At 40.1% G+C, this 27,842-nt stretch overlaps 1 protein-coding gene across 11 annotated transcripts in view; it reads left to right on the forward strand.

The window, feature by feature from the left end:
- Positions 1–27,491, forward strand: part of KANSL3 (KAT8 regulatory NSL complex subunit 3) — a 39,174-nt gene extending 11,683 nt beyond the window's left edge. For 5 of the 11 annotated variants that reach the window (XM_007475895.3, XM_007475896.3, XM_016426529.2 and 2 more), the window contains exons 4-22: positions 743–833; positions 1,107–1,292; positions 8,028–8,159; positions 8,756–8,872; positions 9,137–9,238; positions 9,337–9,408; positions 10,225–10,299; positions 10,519–10,676; positions 11,688–11,751; positions 12,197–12,397; positions 13,013–13,169; positions 14,635–14,712; positions 16,400–16,591; positions 17,614–17,692; positions 18,187–18,341; positions 19,292–19,401; positions 19,848–20,070; positions 20,640–20,773; positions 24,740–27,491. In XM_007475895.3, the coding sequence (XP_007475957.1) occupies positions 743–833; positions 1,107–1,292; positions 8,028–8,159; positions 8,756–8,872; positions 9,137–9,238; positions 9,337–9,408; positions 10,225–10,299; positions 10,519–10,676; positions 11,688–11,751; positions 12,197–12,397; positions 13,013–13,169; positions 14,635–14,712; positions 16,400–16,591; positions 17,614–17,692; positions 18,187–18,341; positions 19,292–19,401; positions 19,848–20,070; positions 20,640–20,773; positions 24,740–24,760 (2,347 nt within the window). In that variant the 3' untranslated portion in view covers positions 24,761–27,491. The remainder of the gene's footprint in view (positions 1–742; positions 834–1,106; positions 1,293–8,027; positions 8,160–8,755; positions 8,873–9,136; positions 9,239–9,336; positions 9,409–10,224; positions 10,300–10,518; positions 10,677–11,687; positions 11,752–12,196; positions 12,398–13,012; positions 13,170–14,634; positions 14,713–16,399; positions 16,592–17,613; positions 17,693–18,186; positions 18,342–19,291; positions 19,402–19,847; positions 20,071–20,639; positions 20,774–24,739) is intronic. The other 6 variants (XM_007475897.3, XM_056813074.1, XM_001370469.5 and 3 more) reach the window with 3 other exon arrangements.
- The last annotated feature ends 351 nt before the right edge of the window (positions 27,492–27,842 follow it).

The raw sequence follows: 27,842 nt of genomic DNA on the forward strand, positions 1-27,842 counted from the left end.
CCTGATTCCATCCTCTTCTTTCTACTTAACTTGATCATTACTTTGGTTCAAACCCTCATCTCCTTTTGCATTTACTATTTCAGTTGTTTCCTAATTGGTCTTCCTTTCTCAAGTCGTTTCTTTCAAATATGCCCTCTACACAGCTGCCCAGTCTATATTCCTAAAGGACAAGACTGACCATCTGGCTCCTTATTATATCTAGGATAAAATGCAAACTTCTCTGTTTAGCACTTAAAACTTATTACACTCTGTCTTGTGCCTATGATTCCATACTTATTTCATATTATTCTCCATGTTATTCTATGTTTCAGCCAAACAGGCTTATTTATTGTTGTCCATACATTCCCTCTCCTAGACTTCCATGCCTTGAGTGATCTCTCTACTCACCTCTGCCATTTCAAAACCCTAGCTTCCTTCAGGGATCAACTGCTCTTGACCTGTGGTAATCCATTCTTGCTGCCCTTATTACGCTTCTGTTTTTTAAATTATCAAAAATATACTTTTATAGCTTATATTCCCTTAATAGATTTTAAGTTCCTTCTTGAAGGTAGGGACTGTTTTTTTGTTTTATATGCATATCACTCATATCCAGCATAGAACATTATATGCAGGTGCTTAATAAGCACTTGTTGGTTGATATGCCATTTTAAATTATACAAGTTATAGTGGAAACAGGTCACTAGGGTTATATCATCTTTAAAGAGTGTAGAGATACTTGAATTATTTGCACTTTCTTCCCCAGGACTGGTTGGACAATTGCCCAGAACAAGCTGTTCAACAAGATTCTCAAAGCCTTGCAGTCCGACCGGCTGGCCCGGCTAGCCAATGAAGGGGTAAGTTTGATAAACTGATTCCTGTATGCTTCTAACACCTTTCAATTACTCTTGACAGTAGGTACTGTGGAATTTTTAAATGCTTACTCCTCATTATTATTTTTTGGTTCTCAAAACTTTTTGAGCATTTCTTATCTCTTATGGGGTGATAGTTGTGTCAGTTGTGACATCCCCATCTATACTGTATAACATCCATTCCTCTAGGGTCATTTACTAATATGTGATGATTTCCTTCACCTCTTCATATCTGTAACCTACATTGTCATCTTCCAGGCTTGCAATGAGCCTGTGCTGCGGCGAATTGCTGTGGATAAATGTGCAAGGAGAGTTCGGCAGGCACTGGCAAGTGTGAGTTGGGACATTAAACTTGTCCAGTGGTTGCATACAACATTGGTGGAAACCCTGAGCCTGCCTATGCTAGCAGCATACCTTGATGCACTGCAGACATTGAAAGGGAAGGTAAGAATACCAGTTTGGTTTGCTTCATTGTTAGAAGCAGAGGTCACTGGCCTGAGCACTAGGGGTGATCCCTGCCCAGTTGTGATCCATGAATGGTCATGGTATATGAAAAAGGGAAAAATTGCTGTTCAGGCTAGGAAAGAATTGGGTAAAAACCAACCAACCAACCAACCTTCTCTTTATATGTGCCCCTCCTTATTTCCTATTCCTTTTCTCGTAAATGTTTCTATCATCTCTGTCTCTAGGATGAGGGGAAGGTGTTGAAAACTGTCATGTGTTTTTCAACTTTTAAAAACTCAGACTTGTCATCCCCAAGGTGAGTTGAATGTTACAAAAATTGGGATGTCCCAGAGGAGATGAAATATTTACCAGGAGAGATACCAGGTCAGGCAGATATTGTGAAATAGGGCTTTCTGACCTTAGACTACAATATGTGAGTATAATAAAACAAAAACAAACAACAAACCCTGTATTATTAGGGAATGAGCCAGTTTTTGTGAGTTTTCATATTACTGGGGTAATCTTTTTAAAAAAAGGGCATTTTCTAAAATGTATTACATACTTGCATTCTATATATTTAAAAAAATTTTAGGCTTTAAAAAGTTATTTTTTTTAAGGCAAAGTAATTTTAAAGTTTAATTTTATTTATTTAAAATAGGCTTGATGTCTTTTGTCATTTCTAGATATACCCCTCTCCCCCAATGTTACCTCTCTTGTAACAAAAAGAAAAATAACTAAGACAAAGGGAACAAATCTAAGAGTGATTACAGCAATCTTCCTTTCTACCAAAAGGGAAGATATATTTTCATCAGTTGTTCTATATCAAAATTCTTCTGCCTTTTAAACATAGTTTGCAGATGATTTTTAATGTTTTCTCCAATACTAAACTTAAGACACCAAAAAAGTATTTCCATATACAGTATTGAATACGAAAAGAAGATTATATATGAAATTATGAATCTCCATTTCATGCTACTTGTATTGTAAAAACAGTAAACAATACTACCCGATGCCTTCTTGATACAATATTCATTTAACATACTCTTATTGAGTATCTCTTTTGTGTAGGGATTGTGCCACATACATCTTGGGGATGCAGAAATAAGAAAAGGCCTTTGCCCTCTGGGAGTTTATAGTTTTATAGAGGAGATGTGTTTAAAGAAAATCTCAATACCAGGTAGTTTCTGATGAATAATACAAATATGTGGTGCTAAAGGAATTGAGGAAGAAGGTTGAAAACTTCTTAATATGGTGATTAAGGCAGACTTTATGAGTTGGGCCTTAAAAGTGGTAGTATTTTGAGAGGTAGAAGTGGTGGTGGGTCCTATGGGACTAAGGAGCAGTCTAGGTAGGGAGAATGGTGCTAGTAAAGGCAAGAGTATTGGGAAAATTGAAGGACTTTTGGGGACAATGAATACACCACTTTGGCTATGACAGGCTTATATAAGGAAAGAAAAGGGAAAAAACCTGAAAGGATCATGGAAGACCTTGAATAGCCATTTAATTTTGGGGGATGATGCATCTGTCATGATGAATCTCAGACACTCTTGTCTACTGTGATGTTAGGAAATTATCTAAGCAAGGAACATTTTTCGTTCCTTTAATAATTGGTGGCAGACTGTAACCAGGCTTTTTTAGTTTTTATCTGCCTTTTGTATTTTTTCTCTTTTATTATTAGGCTGCCAGCTGTCAATTTCTTGTTTAGTGTCACCATGCTTATTTTTGTTTTAAGATCTAACTAGTAGTCTTAATTGGTGTGACATTGAATAAGTAAATTAATTTAGGTAATATTATTGTTTTTATTATATTAGTGTGGCCCAAATCGCTATAATTTTATAGATAAGGAAACAGTTTGTGACATACCCAAGATTATATAGAAAAAGGAGGACAGAGGCAGCAATTTGAATCCATGCTGTCTGACTCTAAGCCCATTGGCCTTTCTGATGCATTCCAATGTGGGAATTAGTTGAGGGGAGGGAAGGGAACAGGCATTTATTAAGGGCCTACTATATGGCAGGTACTGTGCCAGTTGCTTTGTAAATCTTAAAAATGGTTTGATTCTCATAACTACTCTGTGAAATAGATACTATAATTATTCCTTTTATAGTTGAGGAGACACACAAAAGGTTAAATGACTTGCCCAGAGTCACACAACTAGTGCCTGAGGTAAAATTTGAAGTCAGATCTTGACTACAGGTCTGGTGTTCTATCCACTGTGCCTCCTAGCTGCTAGGTTGAAGAACTTGGGGATGATGTTTAGCTTGATGAAGAGAAGGTTTAGAGGCAGTATAATAGCTGTTTATTATATCACATGGGGTTGGTAAAATAATTTAAATTGCTTTACTTAGAGTTGTGCAATATTGCTTAATTCTACTGTTTATTCCCCATTACTAGGTTGTTAGTGTGACACCTATATAGTTTCTTATATTCCTCCCCTTCTTTCCTCCCTCAAGTCCCTTCAATCCTTGTAGTAGCATCAGAAGCAGGAGGAGGTTGAGAAATGTGTGGGTAGAATAGATGGTGCTTGATTCAGGTTTCCTTGAGCTTAGTTACTAGGGAAAAGATAAGCAGATGAGGTTTGCCTTCCAGACTGGGATCTAGAATAGGTAGAGAGGAAAGAGAGGATGGGATAGATTCCTTAGACAAAGCTACTTCAGTAAACATCTATTTTGGATCAAGTGCCCTGATCTCAGTCACTGACTTGCAAATTCAGCTTTGCCTCAAGACTGGTTGGTGGTACTTTTCATTTATTAGCATTCTTGTTCTTTCAAAGTTTGGAAGGGGAATAGTCAGGACTGTCTCTAAGAATATTGGATCCTCTCACTGATCTGTATAGACTAGAAAGAAGAAAATAAAATGTTTACATTAGGTTGGCAACTTTCAAATATGAGTCAAAAGTAAATTACCATTGTGGTCTGTGGAACAACTCAGCTTCAATCACTTCAATATTAATTTTTCATTTAAAGTTTATTGTCTTTATAATGCTTTCATAAAAGCTCCATTTTCTCATACCTCCAGAATCAGATGCCTTGCATACATGATGAATATTTTCAAAAGCAAGAAAAAACGCTTTCTCTTTTGATCATGTGAATTAACTGTGATTGAATGGCAATATGTAGTAGGGGAGAGTTCTGAACTTGGAGTTAGGAAGACCTAGATTCAAATGTTGCCCTGAAATTTACTTTCTTTGTGACTGATTAGATTACTTAACCTCTCTGACCTCATTTTTGTAATCTGTGGGCTGCCACCATCTACCTCATAGGACTGTTGTGTATGTCATAGGGTCATTGATTGAGAACAACTGTCTTATTTTACAAATGAGGAAACTGAAGATCAATCAGCAGGTAGTTATTAAAGTTCTACTGTGTACCCAGCACAGTGCTAGATGCTGGGGATGTAAATACAATGACCGAGGCAGTCCCTACTCAGAAGCATGCATTCTGTTGGGAGACAACGAGGAGAAAAGTTTCTATACAGAAGGTTTAAAGAGAATACATACAAACAAATACAAAATAGTTAAATACCTTCTTGAGAGGGAGGAGTGATTGAGGCAGTTAGGAAAGCCTTGCAAGTAGTGTTTGAAGGATTACAGGAATTCTGTAAGGTAGAAGTGGACAGAAGAGAGTGCTTTGCTGACATAGGGGACAGCCAGGGAAAAACTTGGCAATAGAAGATAAAGTCTGTGAGGAATGGAGAGAAGGACAGTTTGTTTAAGACTAGATTGTAAAAACTAAACAGAGAAATTTATATTTGATTCTAGAGACAATAGGATGCTAATGATTAAATAGGGGAGCAATGTGGCCAGATAGGTACCTAAGGAAAATAACTGGCAGTAGTGTGGAGGATATATTGAGGTATAAAGTACCTGAGGCAGAGAGGACCATAGGAGGCAGAAAGTGAACAGTCACATGAGATAAAATATATAAAGCATTTAGCAAGCTTTAAAGTTCTATATCAGTGTCTTTTATTATAAATTGGCCATGCAAGGACACCTGCATTCTGTTTGCTCTTGGAGAACTCCTAGATTTTCAAAATGGGTAGAACTTGGGCTAGATTAGAAAAACAAGTAAGGAGCATGTCAAGAGATGAGGGAAACCCTAATCATCTTTCTGGGTTATCAGAGATGACTACCCTGGTGCTTTCCATATTGGAATTTCTGGGAGAATAAACTAAAAGATTTTGTTTACTAAAAGGAAGAAACTTTGTCATATGTTTTGCTAAAATCTATGTAATAAAGAGAGAGCTCATTTTTGGGTTTGAGAAAGCCTACATCTGTTTTTTCTGCCTGCCACTTTTTGAAAAATTATTATTTTTATTTTTTTAAAACACTTACCTTCCATCTTAGAATCAATACTGTGTGTTAGTTCTAAGGCAGAAGAGTGGTAAGGGCTAGACAATGGGGGTCAAATGATTTGCCCAGGGTCACACAGTTAGGAAGTGTCTGAGGCGATATTTGAACCCAGGACCTCCCATCTCTGAGCCTGACTATCAATCCACTGAGCCACCCAGCTGCCCCCTTCCTGCCACTTTTCAAAAGGCAAAGAACTCTGTTTATTATTCACAGGGAGTATACTTTGAATTTGACTTTTGAGTTCTTAATATTTTATTAGGTGGTTAAGTCATTTCAGTTGTATCTGACTCTTTACAACCCCATTTAGGGTTTTTTGGGGCAAAGTTACTGGAGGTATTTGCCTTTTCCTTCTCCAACTCATTTTTACAGATGAGGAAAGGAGGCAAACAGGATTAAATGTTTTGCCCAGGGTCACACAACTAATAAGTGTCTGAGGCCAAATTTGAACTTGGGTCTTCCTGACTCTAGACCTGGTGCTGTATCCATTGAACCACTACTTGCCTCTATTTTTACTAGGTAGTATGTATGTTAAAATACTTAGGATGTTTCATTAAAATATTAGTGAGTTCCTTGTTTTTTTGTCTTCTTCCTATTACCCTTTTTATTTTAAATTTTTAAATATATGCTTAGTGTCAAATAAGGAGCAAAATTAGCACAATTTGAAAAAAATCTCATGATAAACATAAAGGTACATGTATACAATTGGATTACTTAAATAGGAATCACATATTTATGTCACGATTTAGGAGTTATATTGCAAACGGCTTTCCTCACAATTGGTATTTATTTTCATAGGATTATAGATTTAGAGCTGGAATATAGAACTTAGAGGCCATAAAATTCAGGGCTTTCTTCTTCTTCCCCCCCTTTTATAGACAATGTAACTGAAAGCACTGAGAAGTTCTATGACTTGCATAGAATCATACATTTAAGAAATGTCTTAGGCAGGATTTGAACCCAGATTTTCCTAATTTGTTATCTTTTCTTTTTTTTTTTTTAAACCCTTACCTTCCATCTTAGAATCAATACTGTGTATACTGCTTCCAAGGCAGAAGAGTGGTAAGGGCTAGGCAATGGGGTTCAAGTGACTTGCCCTGGGTCACACAGCTAGGAAGTGTCTGAGGCCATATTTGAACCCAGAACCTCCCATCTCTGGGCCTGGCTCTCAATCCACTGAGCCTAGCTGCCCCCTTGTTGTCTTTTTTACTTTTGTTTTATAGATGAAGAATTCTAATTAATTAGAATTTCTGAGAAGTTCTGACTTGTTTTAGTCATGTGGCTAGAAGATAGCTGTACTAAACATTGGAACCTAGATCTTATGATGCTAAAAGTCCCATGTTATGTTTACGTGATACTGCTTTTTCACTTAAACTTGACTGAATCAGCTTTCATATATCAGGTGAGCTTCTGTAGTCATTTCCAGTTTCATTTCCCTTGCTTCTGGTGTCAACCCAGTTAAAGGACATTTTCTTTTTTTTTTTTAAACCCTTACCTTCCATCTTGGAGTCAATACCGTGCATTGGCTCCAAGGCAGAAGAGTGGTAAGGGCTAGGCAATGGGGTTCAAGTGACTTGCCCAGGGTCACACAGCTAGGAAGTGGCTGAGGCCAGATTTGAACCTAGGACCTCCCGTCTCTAGGACTGGCTCTCAATCCACTGAGCTACCCAGCTGCCCCCTAAAGGACATTTTCTTAATTCTTCTGGTCACTAAGGAAATGAGTTCCTTTCTGTCTTGTTTTAAAGCAGTCTGGCTGTTAAACTCAGACTAGATTGTACTCTAGGTAATTCCTTGACACCTCAAGTGGCATTACTCCTGAATTAGTCTTTTTTTGGGTGCACAGTTTCTGGCCATTTTCCTTGAGCCTTTCTTCTTTTTTTCCTTGACTATTAGAGTAGTCTGCTTTCTGTTTTTCAGTTTCTTTAATATTTCCAAAATTCTTGTTTCTCTTAAAGCTGTTTACATTTTTAAAAACCCCTTTCTACTACGTGAATCATTGACCTTCATGGATGGCATGGAGATTATCACAATCCTTTTCTTCATTCGAGTCATTTTACTTGCAGACATTAGCCTATCTGGAGTCTACATTTATATAGCTATAAGACCACTTTTTGAATTTATACTAAAATAGGCTACTGCTGAAACCATAATGTGTTTGCAAGTAGACTATTTTGCCATGGGAATATTTTATATCAGTCACATGTAACTGTAGTTAGTGGTCTGCATATTTCGTTCTTTAAGGGAGTCTTATGTGAAAGACAAAATTAGATTAAAATGTCTGAGAAGCTGAGATTTGTTTCAGATAGCAGGGCTTAAGCCTGGTCTCAGGTGGTGAGAGGCCCACTTACACAATACTGACTTTTTTTGTTGTTGTTCTTTTCTTTTAGATACCAACCTTGATTGACCGGATGTTGATGTCATCTACCACAAAGACTGGGGCTGCAGGAGCTGAAGCCTTGTCTCTCCTGCTCAAAAGACCTTGGGACCCTGCTGTAGGAGTGCTTTCTCATAACAAACCAGTAAGCTGGACAACCAGTTACTTAATTTTAAAGTTTTATTGATACTTTTTTTTACCCTGCCCTCATTTCCCATTAACCTCCTACCCCACAATGGTCTTCACTTCCTCCTCAACCCTCTTTTATAACAAATAAAATAAACTGATATAGCAACTGCCTTGAGGACTTATTTTCTCTATTTAAAAAACCCCCCCTTAACTCCTTACTTTCTGTCTTAGAATTGATACTAAGTATTGGTTCCAAGGCAGAAGAACAGTAAGGGTTAGATAATTGGAATTAAGTGACGTGCCCAGGGTCACACAACTGAGAAGTGTCAGAGGCCAGATTTGAACCCCAGGCTTACTATCTCTAGGCCTGGTTCTCTTTCCATTGAGCCACCTAGCTGCCCCATATTATATCCTTTATAGAGCTCAGTTCTGTGGTGAGAAAATTACAAACTTTAGATTATAAACTTCAGAAATTATCTACTTAATTTGCCTAGTAATACCATCAAGTAAATTGACCTTTTATTAAAAAAGAAGAAAAAATCGAGACCTTGAGACTTGAAAGGGGAACTCACCTTTACTTATCTGTGAGTGGATGGGATTCTTTCTTTTTAGAGCAAGCTCCCTGGATCTCCACTGATTCTCATTGCCTCTTCTGGTCCCTCAAGTTCCATGTTCCCTACCTCTAGAAGACACCGATTTTGGCAGTCACAGCTATCCTGCTTGGGCAAGGTATGTGCTGGAAATGGGAACTTTGTACATAAGATTATTGAAGAATAAGGAAGGGAAAAAAGGGGGAGTGGAATGAATTGTGCTGTTAATGATAGATATTTTCCAGAAAGCTAGACTTTAATGGAGGCTTTATTCTATTTTGGTTTCATGTAGAAACAGAAATAGTGCTAGTGACAGATTGTTGAGATTTGGGTTAGGATTTGACTAGGCTCAAAACTTGCCTTTGTATGTAGCCTTTATTACTGTGGCACCATTTTCCTCTAGGTTATTCCAATTGCCACTCATCTCCTAAATAATGGGAGTGGAGTTGGAGTTCTGCAGTGTCTTGAGCACATGATTGGAGCTGTTCGAGGCAAAGTACTAGAGGTAAGAATATTCTTATCCCTCTGCTGAGGCACTAAATCAGGTCTTGGGGCTGGCTTTGCAACTGTCTAGGACTTACTTGATTCTCTTTTCTCTTAAAGATTCACAATCATTTCCCCCACAAACCCATCATTTTGATTGGTTGGAATACAGGAGCCTTAGTGGCTTGTCATGTAAGTAATTTCTCATCATGCTTTTTAAAGGTCATTCTCTTAAAGTTTTGGGATGATTAATCATCTGAAGGTGGAAGTTTAAATGTTTGTCTTTGGTATTGGCTGTTAGGTTGTCTCCCTACTTTTCTAGCAAAATTGGGGTACATTTATTTACTGTCTAGCATAAGTTTGAATATTGGTTTACATAGATTTGCCTGATGTGTTAAAAATTTTTGCCCCTCAAGAGTGTAAAATAAATATAATTAGTAAAATGTATTGTTTTTTAGTTTGAACCCAGTATTTAGACTGACTGAAGGAAGTGATCCATCTTTTATATTTTATTTCAGAAGTAGTTTAGAAGAGGAAAGGATATACTAGAGTATTCTAAATAAAGGGGCAGTAATGGGGGCCACTTATTGTATTTAAGTTTTAAAGAGTTTTATTTTACTTAAGAAATAGAGAACTATTTTCTGGAGTTCTTCTGATCTCATTTGCTAACTGGGAAAGAAGTAAGCTGTCCAGGACTCTGTTCTGAGGAATTAGAAGGCTATGAAATTTATAGCCTCAGTATTCTTCCAGGTTCATCTCAAGGCCATGTCTTTGGGTTACATGACTATATACAAAATGACCCAACTTGTATTCCTTGCTGTTTAATTCAATAAGCATTTATTAACATCTACTTTGTAATGCCCAAAGATGTCATGACTGAAAGACCTTGAGATCAGGAGAGTGTCTTGGGGGTTAGGACTAATTGGTTGATGGGTTACATAAAGGATTCTTAGCTGGTTGAAGCTCCAGGGAGATGAGTCCTTACATTGACAATTGCATTGTTTTCAGGTATCAGTGATGGAATATGTCACTGCAGTTGTCTGCCTTGGATTTCCTCTGCTTACTGTGGATGGTCCCAGAGGGGTAAGGATAAGATAAAGATTATGTACTAATTATTAGAATGGGAAAAGAAAGTTAAGGTGCCAGTATAGTTTTCCTCCTATATTCCATTGAACTAAAGGAATTTTCCTATACCTGGGAAGTTTCCTAGGTACACTGCCTTTTCTTTCCTAAATTCCAGGTAGGCATTCAATGAATATGTATTATTTGGTTAATATCTTTTAAATATTTTTCTTTCATCAGGATGTGGATGACCCTCTTCTGGATATGAAGACTCCAGTCCTCTTTGTCATTGGCCAGAACTCCTTACAGTGTCATACTGAAGCTATGGAGGACTTTCGGGAGAAGATCCGTGCTGATAACAGCATGGTGGTAGTTGGGGGAGCTGATGACAATCTTAGGTAGGCACATTTGAGGAGTGATTGCAGTTTCCTAGTAGATTGCAAAGAGTGTGCAAGATTAATTGAAGTGAAGTGGAAGAAAATTTCCTCTAAGTATGGTCTCTTAGGGTCTCAATTTCTCAATAATGAAAAGGTAGGGCAGCTAGGTGACATAGTGGAGAGAGCAGTAGGCCTGGAGTCAAGAAGCCTCATCTTTCTCAGTTCAGATCTGGCATCAGACACTTAACTAGCTGTGTAATGCTGAGCAAACCAGTTGACTTAGTTTGCCTCAGTTTCCTCATCTGGAAAATGAGTTGGAGAAGAAAATGGCAAATTGCTCCTAGTATCTTTGCCAAAAAAACCCCAAATGAAGTCATCTAGAGTCAAGCATGACTGAAAAATAACTGGGTAATGAGTAGACTGGAGGAGTGCTAAAGATCCCTTCTAGCTCTCAATTCTATGATAAACATATTAGGAGGCAGTGTGGAATTGTGAATAGACAGAGCACTTGGTTAGGAATTAGGAATTCTGGTTTAGAACTAGTTCTTCCATTTACTACGCTTCATTATTTCACCATTCTGGGTTTCAGTTTCCTCCTCTAAATTGAGGGTGTTGGACTTGATGATATCTGAGGTTTCTTTCACTTCTAGTATTTTGTATGTCTTTAATTTTTATTTATTTATTTATTTATCAAAATCCTTACCTTCCATCTTGGAGTCAACACTTTGTATAGGTTCCAAGGCAGAAGAGTGGTAAGGGCTAGGCAATGGGTGTGAAGTGACTTGCCCAGAGTCATACAGCTAGGAAGTGTCTGAGGCCATATTTAAACCCAGGATCTGCCATCTCTGGGCCTGACTCTCAATCCACTGAGCCACCTACCTGTCCCCTTTGTATGTCTTTTAGAGAGATTTATTCATTTTTTCCTAATTTATACTTCTTGTGCTTGGAAAATAAATTGACTCTAAAAATCCAAATAATTCTTTTTTTAATTGAATCATATTTTCACATAATTTCTTTTTTCCTTTCTCTTAGGATAAGCAAAGCAAAGAAGAAATCTGAAGGCCTGACTCAGAGCATGGTAGACAGATGTGTCCAGGTAAATATAGTTGCCTTGAGCTTTTCTTTTGTCCTTGTCATCATATTTTGGGGGGTTGGTTCAGTTGAGGGTCCAGAAACTTTTTTTTTTTTACAATACTAAGTTTTTTCTGTGGGGTCTGTTGTGAAATACAAGGCATAGTCAAGGAAGAAGAAAGAAGAGGAGAAAAAATAACTCGGAGAAGAATAATAAAGCAGATGGATAAAAGTGGTAGAGTATTGTGAGTTTCAGGTGTCCCTCAGGGGTCCTATTACCTGGTTTTAGTATTTATTTGTAGACCAACTGAGGAGATTGTGTTAGGCTTCATATGGGAGGGAAAAACCCCCAGCTCATCTTAATATCAAAAACAGGGCAAAGTTGATACTGGCTTGAAAATGTCCTTGAGATTGTACCCTAGGGTAACACTGATTGATGCTGATGCATAGTCACTTCCTATTTGAACCAGGATGAGATTGCAGACTTCCTGACTGGTGTGCTCACTCGTGCTGAGGGTCATAGTGGCTCAGAGCCCCGGGATCAGGACGCTGAGAAGAAGAAGAAGCCACGTGACTCAGCCCGCCGGGACCTGGCTTTTGAACTTCCTGAAAGGGGAAGCAGGCCTACTTCTCCTGCTGCTAAGCTTCCTGCCTCACCTTCTGGTTCTGAGGTAATTCAACTTAAGGCTAATATGTTTGTTTATGGGGACATTGAGCAGGGAGCATGTTGATAGAGAGTTAGAACTTCTAAGTTTGGTTCTCAGCAAAGTGCTTTAGTGGAAAGAACACTGGATTGAAGTTGGAGGACCTGGTTCAAATCATGGCTTCACTACTTAGGAACTATATTATCTTGGACAAGTTACCTAAATGCTGAGACATTAGTTTCCTCATATATAAAATGAAGGGTTGGTATTCTGTGACTACTGGGTTCCTTCCTAACCTTTACTCCTGTTTCTTGAATCTCTCAGTGGTTCAGGTTTTACATATTTGTAAAAGAAAAATTCCTGCTTGTAAGAACAAGGAATCTCATGAAATTTTCATGCTTCTGTCTTTATATCTCTCAAATACCTAAAACTATTGCTTGTTATTGAAATAAATTATAGTCCAGATGACATGTTTTTCTTTTTCTTTCTTTAAAAAAAAAGACCTTCTGTATTAGAATCATTACTAAGTAGCAGTTCCAAGGCAGAAGAATGGTAAGGGCTAGACAATGGTGGTCAAGTGACTTGCCCAGGGTCACACAACTAGGAGGTATCTGATTTCTTTATCTCTCTAACTCCATTCAGGATCTATCAAGTGTGTCTAGCAGCCCCACCTCTAGTCCCAAGACCAAAATGGCAACAGTGACCTCTGTCCAGAAGTCTAGCCAAATTGGTACTGCTCAGTTATTGAAGAGACACGTACAACGGACAGAAGCTGTCTTGACCCATAAACAAGCTCAAGGTACAGATTCCCACATCTAATGCCAAAATGAGGTTTCCTTCCCTTTTCTTTTGTAGTTGTGCCTTAGAACTTAGAACTTAAATAATTGGCCCCCCCAACCTTCCCTAGTGAACATGATCTGGAAGCTATTGGTGTGCGCTCATTTCTAAAACAGGTTAAATATCAGGGGTAGCCTTGAAATGAAATGAAAGGAAGTCATGAAGGGCCAGCCTACTGGGTTGTGAATGGAAAGTGTGGAAGGACAATCTTCCTTGCTTTGCTTTGTTGATGGCAGGGATCTTAGGGTGCTGAACTTCATATTTTAATTGTCAGCAGGGAAAGCTGTATCCTTGCTCTTTCTATGTACAGTTTTGCTTCCCTGAGTCATTTCCTATTGAAAGTGGCTTCTCAAAAGGTGAGGCTTGAAGATATTCAGATTTCACTGGGCTCTTTGTTCTGTGACTTTACAGTCATGATTTCCATGCTAAACTCAACAGAGATTTCTTTTGGGAAGGATTTATCACTGTCCTTGCTGCACATTTGGTTTGGGGAATTTTGAAATCTGATTGAAATTAGAAGCTTTGGATAATATGGGCACTGTAAAGAATCAGTGAAGGGAGAAGAAGAAGGGAGGTGTCAGAGAAGAAATTGCTTAAGGACAGCTAATAATTTTATGCTGATATTCTGGCTTTGGTTTAGCCCACATAGGAGCTGGTATTATGGGAATTGATTGTTTATCCAAGAACACCTAACATGTTCAGAATTTTCTAGGGGGCTGAGTTCTTCAGTTATTTTCTGCCCTTACTATATGGAACTCAGGCTGCCTTTCAAACACGGTTATCTCATCTATTTATGTGCCCTCTTAATCTGGTGCTTAATGGTCAGAACTCAAACCCTAGACTCCTTCAAGGTACTCTAGAAAAATAAAGCTAACAAGAATGAAGAGAAAGCTCTGTATATGTGTGTGTTTGCATGTGTGTGCGTGTGTGTATGTGCGCGCATGTGTGTGCTGCACAGGTGTGTGCATATGTGTGTGCATGCATGTATATGTTTGCCCCTCAGGTTTATGTGATAGTGTTTTTGTATTCTATGTCTGCCTGGTGCTTTGTAGTTGGAATGGAGTTACCATTAAGTGGTATTTTATTTTGTTTTTTTTTTTTGAAAAGGGAAAGGGTGAGATGTTAGCCATTACTACCATTTGGATCATCAAATAGGGTATGGCAATTTAGGGAATATTTAGAGATTTTCTTGCTAATAGTCATACTGTTATGATATTGGTTAGGCATGGAATCAGAATGGAGTTGTCCTCCCTTTTGTTTAGTGCCCAGTTGGTCATGAGTAAGAGCAGTAACTTCAGAATCCCATTAGTGATGGTTTCAGTCAGCAAGAAGTAATGAGACATCTTCAGGCCCCTTCCTGGCTCCCTCTCCCCTCCCTGTCTCCCTTGACCGGCTATGATTCTGTAATTCTTTCTGATTCATTCCAGCGCAGTTTGCTGCTTTTCTGAAACAAAACATGCTGGTGAGGAAAACTCTTCCTCCCGGCACCTCCTCCTGTCTCTTTGGTGAGTATCTTTCTCTTGCCTGCTTGTCTCTTGCTTCCTCTGCATCTGCTCACAACTTCCCTCTCTCACATAGATAGCCCAGCATGATACCTTGCACAAAGTAGGTGCTAAATAGGTATTTAGTGGAATTAGATTGAATTTTTGCTCTAGCTTTTCCTCTCATTTCTCTCTCTTTTTAAAATCTCCTTTCTTATTCCTTCCATCTTTGTGCCCTCCTTTCCATCTTCCTACTTCTTTCTCAATGGATTTGCCTCTGTGGGACCCTTTGACCTTTATCATGCTGTATTTCTCTTGTTCTTTTTCCTTCTATTTTTTTATTCTCTCTCTGCTTAATTTTCTTTGTTCCTCCATGTTCTTACTTTCTTGATTTCTCTGCATGACCTTTTTGTCTGCCCCCTTTGCATATATAGAAAAGCCTATTTTTCTGTAAGTTGTGTGCCTCTGTGTGTGCCTTTCTTGCCCCCATCATGACCATTAAAGGATGGAAACCATTTGCAAGCTTCAAAGCTTTTACAAAATTTTTCCTTTTCTACCTCCACTTCTTTTCCATTCCTGATTGAGCCAGTGCATTCAGGTCTTGAATGATCCTTCCAGCTCTGATTGTGCTGTGATGGTGATGAGGAGGAATCACTTATGGCTCCAGGCCAGGATCCTGCCCTCATGGGAGCAACTGTACTGCCCTTTGTGCTTGAATGGGAAGGGATTGGGTGGGACAGTTCCCCTGAAAAGTTGGCAACATGCCTAGAGGTGAGCCAGTCTGGAGAAGCCTATGAGAAGGGTGCTTTGGAGAGAGGAGAACAAAGAAGGCTTGGCCGTCCTTGTGGATTAGTTTGATTTGGATCTATTCACCAATCATTGAAGAGAGGCTGGTTTGTATGCTAGAGAGAAGCGATCTCTGAAGCAGGTTGCATGGTTTGCTGTTACCCTGGTTGCTTTAGAGCAAGAGCTTTGGGTTCCATATTGGAACTCCCTTAGCCTGAGGACAAGAAAAGAATCAGCAGTTTTTTCTTCAGTGGAATTCCTTTTAGGTCTCCTACATTTGACAAAGAAAATGCCCCAGATTTTATGGTACTAGGCAAAACTCATTGTTCCATGGAAATTATAATATTTAGAGGAGGATGGCCCTCCTCCTCTTGATGGACAGGGTTAATGACCTTATGCTCTGTGGTCCTCATGTATACTGGTCCTACACATTTCTCTGCCTTGCTGTGTTCTCTTCAGTGTTTAATATCCCTAAGAGAACTTTAGGTTTGTGATTTGAGGGACAAATGGAATCAGAGATGGACAGAACTATTTCATAGACTAGGAAACACTACCTATTCTCCTTGTCACCTTAATATTCTCTTGCTGGACCCAGCCATGGTAGGGAGAAATTAACTCCTTTTTTTTTTTCTGGACCTCTTCATTCTCCAGGGCTGGGATCAGGGTGATTAGGAATGTAGTCACATCATTCAGGACAGGGCTTTTAGGGTTAGGTTGCTATTGTGGGGAAGAGTCTAAGGTGAGGTGGCTGAAGACAGAGTTGACTTTGGAAGCATCTTGGGTTCAAGGCTTTGGACAAGGGATGATCATTTGGTTTGAGTAGTACGTATGTGTGGGATGCATGTTTGTGTGCCTCTTTGAGGCAATGCCTGTTGGGCCTTCCTGGGATGGAGAAGGCCTCAGACTGATTTTCCTCACTTTTTAGTTCCCATTTCCTCAGACCAAACTGAGGAAGCTGATAAAGAAGACCTTCGGGGCCAGCTGAAGCGTCAGCATCCTCCTAGCCCCCCTCCAGGTAGCAAGTCTTCTAAGCGAGCTAAAATCAAAGTGACCATTGTCTCTCATGGTGATGGAGCTAGTGGACCAAGTCTCCCATCCCAAGGAGGAACAACGGAGGGTAAGTGACTAGAGAAGCTGTTATTGCACTAATTGAATACTCACAGAGAGCTTAGACCTGCTAGTTTGTGGCTACTGCTTTGGGGTCTAGTCTTCATTCCAACCCACAAAGGAGCCTGTAGTAGAAGCAGACATTGAAATACATGTGGGAAGAAACCAGACAGGGACCAGTGATCTGATATTGGAGTCATAGACCATTAGATAATGGATTTTTAGAGAAAACCTGGTTTCACTCCCTTATTTTATAATTATAGAAACTGAAACCCAGAGAGGAGAAATGACTAATCGCTAAGTTGATATTTCTAAAGCTCAAATTTGACTATGTCCTTCTTTTGCTTAAGAATATTTTGTGACTCCTTGGATAAAATGGACTTTATTTGACATTTACAGCCCTTCAAAACCTATCTCTTCTAGACTGACTTCATATTACTTCCCCATACTCATTTTTATCAGTCAAACTGGTAGTTTGCCATTCCTGAACTGTGAAATGCTATTTCCCTTTTTCATGCCTTTGCTCAGGTTCTCCCCCATGCTTAGAATGTTCTCCCTTTGTCTCTTGGAATTTTTTTTGTCTTCCTTTATGAGGCCTTTTCCTCATCCCCCTGTTGTTAGTGTCCTCTGCCCTAATTCCCAAAATTGCTTTGTACATATTTTGTATCATATAAATTGATTCCCGTTTTTAGAATGTAAATTCCTTGAGGTCTTTTCTTCCTCGAGACTTTCATTTTTTATTTTTTACCCCTAGTACCTATTAGTATCGAGCACCAAGTATGTGCTTGATAAATGCCGTTTGAATTGAATCATTCATGGTTACATAGTAAAGGGTAGAATTGGAACTTGAAACTAGGTCTTTTGATTCTCAGTCCAGAGATCTTTATCAGTAGGGCATAGCTCAATTTAGCCTGGGAATAGTGAGGCCAGACCAGGTTTATTGTATTTTCTTAGTGCTCCATAATTTTGTGAGGTATAGGCAGAAACAGATGTGAGAAGTCAATGTGTCTAAAAGCTGTTGTTCATTTTCAGGAGGAAAACCCATTACTGTGACTCGTGGGCAAGCTGCTGTAGGTGCCAAGGAGCTAACAGGGCTGCTCACCACAGCCAAGTGAGTCTGCTTGGCTTTGTTTTCTATTAATGCAATTTCTTTTCATCTCTTCCTGATAGATCACATAAACTGTGACCTTAGGCATGCAAATTTGTTTTCTCTTAGGTTACTTCCAGGAGGCATTTCCTTGAGGGGTAGGCCATTTTCTATTTGTATCCATGAAAAGGGGAGCCACTTTTTGTCTGAGGATCTTCAACTCTACCACCATTACTCATCCTTGTTCTAATGGCCCCCAGAAAGAAATATCAGTCTCCCTTATATCTTACTGATTTCTATACTTGGCTTTATTCCTTCCCTATTAGTAGAATTTGGCTTAGGATATAGGTGGCAATTTTTGGAAGTTGAGAGTCAGGAGGCCAGAGTTCTTTCTCTGATGTTCTTTCCTGTGCCTCCCCTGATCTCTTCTTTATACTTGGCTATCCCCACAGTCAGTCTCCATCAGTCTGCCTGTTGAAATTTGGAACAGTTTTTGAACTCTTTTCTTGTCTCTCCAGATCAAGTGTGGCTTCTGAAACAGTGTCAGTGAGCCCAGCTTCTTCCTCCATTATTCCCAACAGTACTGCTCCTAGTGCCTTCCACACTCTGCAGAGCCGCTTGGTGGCTAGTGGTGGTCATTGCGTGGCAGCCTCCCCTGGCAGCACACTCCCAGGTATTTTGTCCCACCTTGACTTCTTTTGCTTTTTGATGTGCTACTGGGCAGGGAGGAAGATGGTGGTTTCATGTGAGAGGGATCTTTTTTGACCTAGCTTTTAGATGTAGGGTTTGCATGGTGTTGATGTTAGGAATTAGCCAAACTTTTATTCATGGTAAGGAATTTTTATTCAGCCTCTTTCTGTAGGTGACCTCAGTCTACAGTTGTACCATGTGTGGAATTTTTTTGGGCTACAGGTTCTATTCCCTTCTTTTTTTTTTATTTTAGAATTAATACTATGTATAAGAGGAGTAAGGGCTAGGCAATGGGGGGGTTAAGTGACTTGTCCAGAGTCACATATCTAGGAAATGTGAGGCCAAATCTAAACTCGGGACCTGTCTCCAGGCCTTTCTGTCTATCCATTGAGCTACCTACATGCCCCCTCCCTTCCATTCCCTTCTAATAAACATTTTTGTGCATGAAGAATGGAATCAGAGACATGACTCAAATACTAGGTACTAGCAAGACCATGTACCTTTTTGTCTTCTCCTTAAAGAAGGTCCACTTGTATAGGCTAGGCACTTTTGTGGCCTTGACATACCACTGGGATTCTTCTGTCAAGTCTTCTCTCTATTCTTCTAGGCTGAGGTTGGTAGCAGAAAATCTTTTGGCAAGAGTATGAATCAGGTCAGGGAGAACCTTTAAAGGTCCTATCTCAAAGTAGATTAATTGGAAGACAAGTTTAGAGTAAGTGGGTATCCTTATTATAGCACCCCAACATTTTTGCTATGTACCACATGAGTCTTCAGAGAGAAGTAGGAAGATAATTGAATGCCAATTCTAAGTAAGGGTTCAAACCAGCAAACAATTGCATATTAGTTGAAAGATAAAGAGATGGGAAGCCTTCTTTGGGCTAAAGGATAAGGGTGGCTAAGCCTATTGTATTGATAGTGATCCTCTCTTCCCAGGGTCCACATCTGCCAGCAGCCTTCTTCAGGGTCTCAGCTTCAGCCTACAAGATATCAGTAGCAAAACTCCTACCCTCCCAGCTAGTGCTTCCCCAGGGCCAGCCACACAGGTAAGTGGTCAGCAGTCCAGAGATCTGCATTGTCCTTGGATAGGCAGATTAGGGAGAGGTAGTCACAGCCAAATTGGGATTGGGGTCAATAATAACAACAACAATAATAAATGTTTATGTAGTGTTTATTTTGTACCAAGCACTTTAAAATTATTTCATTTGGTCTCACAACTTCTCTGGGAGGTAGATCTCTTTATTTTCCCCATTTTACAGATGAGGAAACTGAGGCAAGTTAAATGATTTGCTCAAGGGCACACAGCTATTAAATGTGTAAGTTTGGATAGTTCCTTATCCTGCCCAGCTAACGGACCTTGAGGAGTATAAACTAACAATTGTTATTAGGGCTTCCCTCATCCATTCCTTCAATCCTATGTGGTTCTCAAAAACTAAAAGAATTGTCATGAAATGATATAGCTTTTTAATACCTGGGCTTATATATCCCACAGGCCAGCAGTGTGAAGTTGCCAACCCCTATGCAGGGCCTGGGTGCTATCACCACAGGCACTGGCACCATTGTTCGAACCATTCCTGTGGCCACCACTCTCTCCTCCTTGGGTGCCACTCCTGGTGGGAAGCCTACAGCCATCCACCAACTGCTGACCAATGGGGGCCTCGCCAAGTTGGCCAGTAGCCTCCCTGGCCTGGCTCAGATTTCTAATCAAGCAGCAGGTGAGTCTCATGGGGACTTGTGGGAGTGACAAATTGGGTAATCTCAACTCTGTAGCCTGCCTGATCATGTTACATGGATGAGACATGACTTTAAACTGAAACACAAGAGAATTAGGAAGGGAACTTCCAACTGATTAGGCTCCATGGATTTTTGTGTAACTTAGAATGCAGACTTGGGAAGAAAGAAATTTTAAGGGAGGCAGGTATAATCTATCATATTTATAAGGAACAGTTAGAACTGTGCCCAAATAGAATGAGCTGCTTTGTAAGGGAGTATATTTTCCATTGCTAGTAGTATTGAAACAGAAATTGAGTGAAGCTATGTCAAAGATAATGGAGAGGCGATTTTTGAATTGGATAGGAGCTTGGACTAGTGGTGCTACTTTAAGGAGGTCATGAGACACAGGCTGTTTAACGCTGTTTTTTTTTTCTGAACTTTGACTAGTTAGATACAGTTGAGCTGGATAAATGGATAGAAAGAAACTAATGAGGAAAAAGGAAGTGGTACTGGAAAGATTCCTTTCAAGGTAGTGATTATAATAAAAACTTACATCCTTTTTTCCTCTAAGGCTTGAAGGCCCCAACCACCATTACAGTAACTCTTCGAGGTCAACCCAGTCGTGTCACTACATTGAGTCCAATGGGAACAGGAGCTGCCTCTCTAGAGGAGTCCACCTCTCAGGCTCTGCCTTCTACCCCACAGGTGAGTCTTACCAGTGAGGAAGGGAGTCCCATGTGAAGCAGAGGGCATAGACTTGCCTGATAAGACTAGTGGGATAGTCTTTCCATTTATCTAATTTATCACTCAGCAGCTATAGAGGAAGATTGCTGAAAATATTCTTTTCCCAGTAGCATTGCAGGTGAGGAGTTTGCACAGATTTAGACAACAATGCTTTTTAAAAATTAAACATAGAATAGGGGGCAGCTGGGTAGCTCAGTGGATTAAGAGCCAGTCCTAGAGATGGGAGGTCCTAGGTTCAAATCTGGCCTCAGCCACTTCCTAGCTGTGTGACCCTGGGCAAGTCACTTGAACCCCATTGCCTAGCCCTTACCACTCTTCTGCCTTGGAGCCAATACACAGTATTGACTCCAAGATGGAAGGTAAGGGTTTTCAAAAAAAAAAATTAAACATAGAATAAACAAAGGAAAAAAAAATCTAAAAGGTTAACATTGAAAGAATTTCTCTCTGGGAGCAGGTAGTTGGCTCGGGATAGAGATCCAGGTCTGGAGATAGGCGGTCCTTAGTTCAAATGTGGCCTCAGACACTTCCTAGCTGTGGGTGACCCTGAGCAAGTCACTTAACCCCCATTGCCTAGCCCTTATTGCTCTTTCTACACAGTATTGATTCTAAGATGGAAGGTAAGGGTTTAAAAAAAGTACTTTTCTATCTGACTTTAAAAACCCTTCTTCTCATTTATTGCACATTATACCCCTATACACACCATAATTGAGTTTCTTCTTGATCTTCAAACATGATAATCTGTTGCCCAGCTGTCTGTGAGATTCATTCTTCTGTTTCTCTTGTGTTTACTGCAGTTTTGTTGCTTCTTGCTACTTCTGAGGATTTTGCTACCAGGACCTTTATTTGATCTCACACTACTATGTGATTTTTTTTTTAAACCTTGTACCTTCTCTTAGAATCAGTACTAAATATTGATTCAAAGGCAGAAGAATGGTAAGGGCTGGGCAATGGGGGTTAAGTGACTTGCCCAGGGTCACACAGCTAGGAAGTGTCTGAGGATAGATTTAAATCTAGAAACTCCTATCTTCATGCCTGGCTCTCAATCCACGGAGCCAACCAGCTATCCCTAATATGAGCTTTTGATATAAAATATTCTGGTTCACAGATGGAGCTCAGGAAGACTCTCCATAGTTTGATGGCATCAGGAAAAAACGAATTTTGCTTTAATCTTGAACATACTTGTAGGCAACTTGGTTCATTTGGGCATTATCCATTTTAGGGTTCTGTGCCTGGTTTGATTATGAGCTGAGCTTAATTAGTAGGTACTGAAGGTGTAGCTGGTGGTTGTTGGATGACTTCAACTTTTCATAGGCATTCTTCTGAAATTCCTTTTGGGGCAGAAGTTGGCAGACTGCTACCTGGCATTAGTTGTGATAGAAAGCAGCACCCTTCCCTTTCTTTAAGACCATCAATGAGAAGCCATTCTGAAATAGGGAAGGATTTTGGCACTATCAGACCTACTTTGTGTTAGGCACTATGCTAGATCTTAGGGATGCAAGAATGAAACATTCCCTGCCCCCAAGGAAGTTGACTTCTCTCTGTTGAAATAATGTGTACACATTTTTGTAAATACCAGGAAGTTTCAGGGGATGGGCAGGTGCATTTGTAGTTTAGCTGTATAGGATCCAGAAAGACCTAATGTAGGAAGTGGTACTTGAGCTGAGCTTTGGAAGAAGCCAGGAATTCTGAGGTGAAGGTGAGCAAAGGTAACCTGGAGCCTGATTGAGAAGTATGTGCTTTAAGTGTTAAACTGAGGTGTTTGTATTTTTCTCTGGCGACTGGGAAGCATTGGAGCTTTCTGAGCATGGGAGTGACATGGTCAGAACTGAGCTTTTTAGGACTAGTATTGTGGTGTCTGTGGGATGGATGATTTGAAGAGCAGAGAGAGGGGAAGCAGGGAAACTGATTAAAATATTGCAGCAGTCAGGAGAGAAGTACTGAATGAGGGTGGTGGTCATGTGAGTTAGTGTTAACTAGTAGATGCTGAGGCAGACTGAGTAGACTGGAGGCAGAACTGATAGCATTTTGGCTGCTAATTGCACATGTTGGGGTGAGAAGGAGGAGTATAAAGCCAAGGTTTAGAATTTGATGAAGGGAAGTAGGTTAGTGCCTTTGATAGTGTCAGACCTGGCTGACGTCAGGTCTGACCCGAGACTAATGAGACAGAGAGTTGAGTAATGTAGAGAGGCTTTACTGTGGGAAGGGGCAGTGGGGGTGGGGAGGGAGGAAGGAAGAGAGAGCAACGGGGGAGCCTGAAACCTGTAGATGGCTAAGGGTCTCTACTGGGGTGGAGAAGGGGGGAATCTTTTGCAGGGTGGTGGTCAGAGATTGGGTAATCTGGATTGCCTCTATTGGGCAAAGTTGGGGTACTTGTGTCCAGGTGATTGGATAGCTCTAAGAGAGTTGGGAATCGGCGGTCTCTGGGGGTGGTAAGTTCTCAGGCCTAATGGCCAGTGATGCAGGAGGTCATTTGTCTGGACCTGACAGGGAGATCTTGTGTCCTGCCAGATTTTACTGTTGTGGCAATTTCTGTCCCAGGCTTGGGCAGGTGCTGGGGAAAGGGGAAGGGGTGGTGCACTTTGGTCTTGGTAGGAATTGGAGAGGGGGTTTGGTCTCAAGATCTATTAGATAGAAATAGGGAAAATTGAAACTATGGTGGATTTGGGGAAAAGATTATGAGTTTTGTTTTGGATAGGTTGAATCTGAGATACCTATGGGCTATCTATTTGGAAATAACACAATAAATAGTTCTTAATCATATATGACTAGAGCTTAGTAGAAACTAGGTTTGGATAGTCTGGGAGTCACCTGTCTAATGTTGATACTTGAAACCCTGGGAATTGATGATATATATCATCAAGAGGAAGAGAGAGAAGGCAGCCCAGATAGAGCCTTGGGTTATGCTCACTTTTATAAGATATCATTTTTGGATGTTGAACCAAAAAAAGAAGTTTGAATATAGGTGAATAGGTACCATTGACAGAATTAGTGAAGTCAGAAGGAGATGAGGAGATCTTTTAGGGAAAGAGAAATTGTTTTGTATATATTAAGTGGGCTGGAGTCAGGAAGACCTGAATTCAAATCTAGCCTCAGACACTTAACTAGCTTTATGGTCCTGGCAAATCACTTAAATTCTTTGTTTCAGTTTCTTCATTTGTAAAATGGAGATAATAATGACACTTTTATATATATATATTAGCTTTAAAATAAAAGTTTCAGCAACTAGTGAATCATTAAGAAAGAGCTATTCTACAGACAGAGAACCTTTATATTCATTCTGAGAGATGGGCTGTTGTTTTTTATGGAATCAGAGAATAAGTAGGACCTGTTGACTGAGCACTAAATCAGAGGAAGCCCTAAGAGAACAGAATTGTTATGATTACATACCATATTAGCTTGAATCTCTTGTTTTTGAGTTTTTCCAATGTCCTATGTCAGCTGACTGATGAACCCACCTTACTCTTATGCAGAAAAGCAGAACTAAAGCTGGCTTTGTAGGAGAGCTCTTTTTGCCACATATCTTGAAATCTGGTGTCCAAGAGATGCTTAAGTTTAGTTAGACTTGTGAGTAAAGAAAAGGATATAGGTTCTTCTGGCATCCTTGATCCTTTATATCATGGACTTGATGTCTTCTAAGAGTTTTAATACCTTATGACTCCTGAGTCCTTGACCTTCTCTTACCTTTCTTTCCTGAACTGTAGAGCAAAAGTTCCTTAATTTCTCTTGGCATCCTTACCTTCCATCTTAGAATCAATACTGTGTAAAGGCTAGGCAATGGGGGTCAAATAACTTTCCCAGGGTCACACAGGGAAGTGTCTGAGGTCAAATTTGAACCTAGAACCTCCTGTCTCTGGGCCTAGATCCACTGAGCTACCCAGTTGCCCCCTTGGCTGAGTCTTGACTGTGCTTTCTTTCTTCTTCCTACAGCGATTGCCGCCAGCTCCTTGAAGATGCCTGTGTAATATCTCTAACTCTCATTTTCTGTGATGGCTGCCTTCCAACAAGCCGGCAGGCACACAGATTGCTTTGTGATGTTGCCTGCCTTCTTGAAGACTTCCTTTGAGACTATCGTCCTTGTTTGCCTGCTCAATCATCAAGGCTAGGCATTTGAGTCTTTTAGAGCCAGTGGGCTAGGTAACCATACTGTTCAGCAAATGCAATACCATCATCTGGGATCAGCAGGTTTTGGCTTCCAAGCCATCCCCTTTCCCCCCTCTTCCCCTGTTCTCAGTCCCCCTTAATGCAGCAGATGGCTATAACACTGGGTTTCACACATTTCATAGGTGTTATTACCAGGTGGAATTAGGAGCTCTGCTTCTCAGAGAGGAGAAAGCTTCTCCCCCCTCTTACCAAGATCAAAACAAATCAAAGGTGACATCAGTAAGAAGCAGTGGCTTCTTTAATGAGATACCAGCTAAGCCAGTCAGATGACAGCTGGGCTGGTAGTCAGACCTTCCCATCAGCCATGACTGGACATGAGTGCAAATGTTGCATTTTTGAGGTTGTTTAATAAAGCTGTTTCTCTTTGGAAGGGCTCTGTTGCCCTCTGTGGCAAGATTGAGAGATTGTGTAAGCAGGAATTAGGGAAGAAAGCCTGGTCTACTGACCCTACACATGGTCATGAGGTTTCACTACAGTTTTCTTTGTGTAGTACCTTAGAGCATAGGGCAATATGCCCAATACAGCTCTTTGATTTAGAAGTCAAACAAGGATCCCTAGAGACCTGAAAACTCATTTTTCAAACCTGTCCTAATGAAGATGAGGTCAGCTAAAATTTCTAGGCTCTTGATTCACCCCATCTGCCTCCTGAATGAGCAGCATCACTCATGACATGAGGATAGAACCACACAAAACCTATGTCATCTCACTGAGCAGTTAACACTTCTAGTAGGTAGAAGGCTAGCAAGTCAGGAGGGACTTAAAGGAGGAAATAAATAATGGGACAGCTTGAGGGAGCAGTAGTAGGTAAATTGACTAAAATGATTTTGTTCTTGGGCTTTGCATCTTATTCAACTTTTACTCAAGCATTGGTGCTTGTGTAAGTTATGGGGGACAGGAACAATTTGGTCAAATGAATCAATAGGAATTGTTACCCATAATCAGCAGAGAAGATAAAAAGACCAAGATAATCTCTGCTACTTGGGTGCTGTGGAGTTTAGCCCAACATGCCAATTTGGGACACTTTATGAAGTGTGTGTGGGTCAGGAATGCCTCTTTCATTTCCTGAGTAGCTAATTTTTTTTTCCTCATCTAGAAGTTGGAGGTCATTAGTCTTGGAGATAGTTACCTAACCAAGTGATGACTATTGGGTCCAGTTCAGTAAGCAGAAAAGTCTCTGGAGAATTTTCATGTTGGAAATGGAGACCATAACTTGTCACTTTCTTCCTAAATACTTGACACTGGAAGGAAATTGAGGTCTGATGTTATCTCTTCTTCCTTTACAACTTTCCTAACAAATTTCTTACACATTTGTAATTTTAGTCAAAAGGACAATGGTAGACTTGGGAGCCATGATCCAGCCTTTTGATGCCACAACCAAGCAGCTGACCTAGTTATTCAGTGGTTGCAGGGGATGGCAGGGTTGATAAGATGGAGTTTACATAATTACCAGTGGCAGTTGGTAATTCTGGTGTATGTGTGCCTGTCAGATTGAGCATGGTCAACTCCACTGAAGTTCAGTGTTCTGCTTTTTCTTTAGAAAGGAGCCTTCCAGAGCTGTTCTCAGTTGGCCCCTCTGTGGGCACATGCAGGGAGGATCTGTTCTCACAAGCTAGTAGGTAGCAAGCAGGAACTGCAGTTTGGCTCACATTTTGTTAACACTGTGGTGTACAGGTGATATGATAAAACTCCTGGGAGCACTGAAATGCCAAACCAGCCTAAGGCAAATAGTAGGCACATTTGCTGGGAGCAGGCAGAAATCACAGGTGTACTTCCATGGGGGCAAGTATAAGGCAGGAGATCTGGGTGACAGTGATCCAAACTATCTAGAATTGGTTTCCCAGCCAGCCATTCCATTCATGACCTAGGAAAGAGATCTGTAAGTTGTTGGAGACTGTTCCCTGACATAATTAGCTTAGAATACTGCTGGAGCCAAAAAGGTCAACCAAGTGAAGAGCACTGCCCTGGATAGTATTGAAAACAACCAACATATCATTCAGCTCTGGGAGAAAATGGATTTGTCTGCACATAGTATCTTCTATTTCTTGTTATTATAGCTTGAGAAAGACTTGAGAGAACCAGAGAAGATTATAGATTTGACATAATAAAGAGGGTTCTTCAGGTGAGAGCCAGGTTAAAAATATGGCAGTTGAAATCTAAAAATTGTGAAAGGTAACCATGAAATTCTTCCCTAGAGCTATCAGAAAAGTAGACCCCTTTTAAAGCTAGAATGGAGGGATTAAAAAGCAAGTGTCCTATAGTACAACACAGAGTAAGCTAAAGGAATTTGTTACTGTCTGTGAGTGGTCCTCATGTAATTGAGGATCAGGAATAGCTTAGATAAATGCATGGAAGATAGGTCTGTTGTGTCATTAAAGAAAATACATTTTTTGGAGGACCTCCCTCAACATCGAGGGGGCATCATTGAGAAGAGCATGTGCCCAGGCTGGGAAATGGGGCTGACCTGATGTGGCAGTTCTGATGTTCTATTAACAATAAACTGTGGCGTGCTGCTAACTTATTTTTTTGAAATTCTTTCTTTCTTTTTTTTCCCCCCATTATAGCAACCCTGTGGGTTAGGCTTGTAGGTATTATTCCCTTTTCTTCAATGGGAAAACAGAATCACAGTTTGGGAAGAAACCTCAGAGGCCATCTGTACCTATTTCTAACCAAATATTTCCCATGAAACATCCCAAACAAGTGAATATTTAGCAAGCACATGAAAGTTGAAGGTAACTTGCTACCTCCTGAGCTGCTCCATTCTATTTTTGTATAACTCATTGCTCAGAATTTTTATCTTATGTCAAGCCTAAATCTGCCTCTGCAACTTCTATGCACTACTTATGTTTTTGCCATTTTTATTAAACTGAAT

This window comes from Monodelphis domestica, chromosome 1, assembly GCF_027887165.1.
Source record: "Monodelphis domestica isolate mMonDom1 chromosome 1, mMonDom1.pri, whole genome shotgun sequence".
NCBI classification, from domain to species: domain Eukaryota; kingdom Metazoa; phylum Chordata; class Mammalia; order Didelphimorphia; family Didelphidae; genus Monodelphis; species Monodelphis domestica.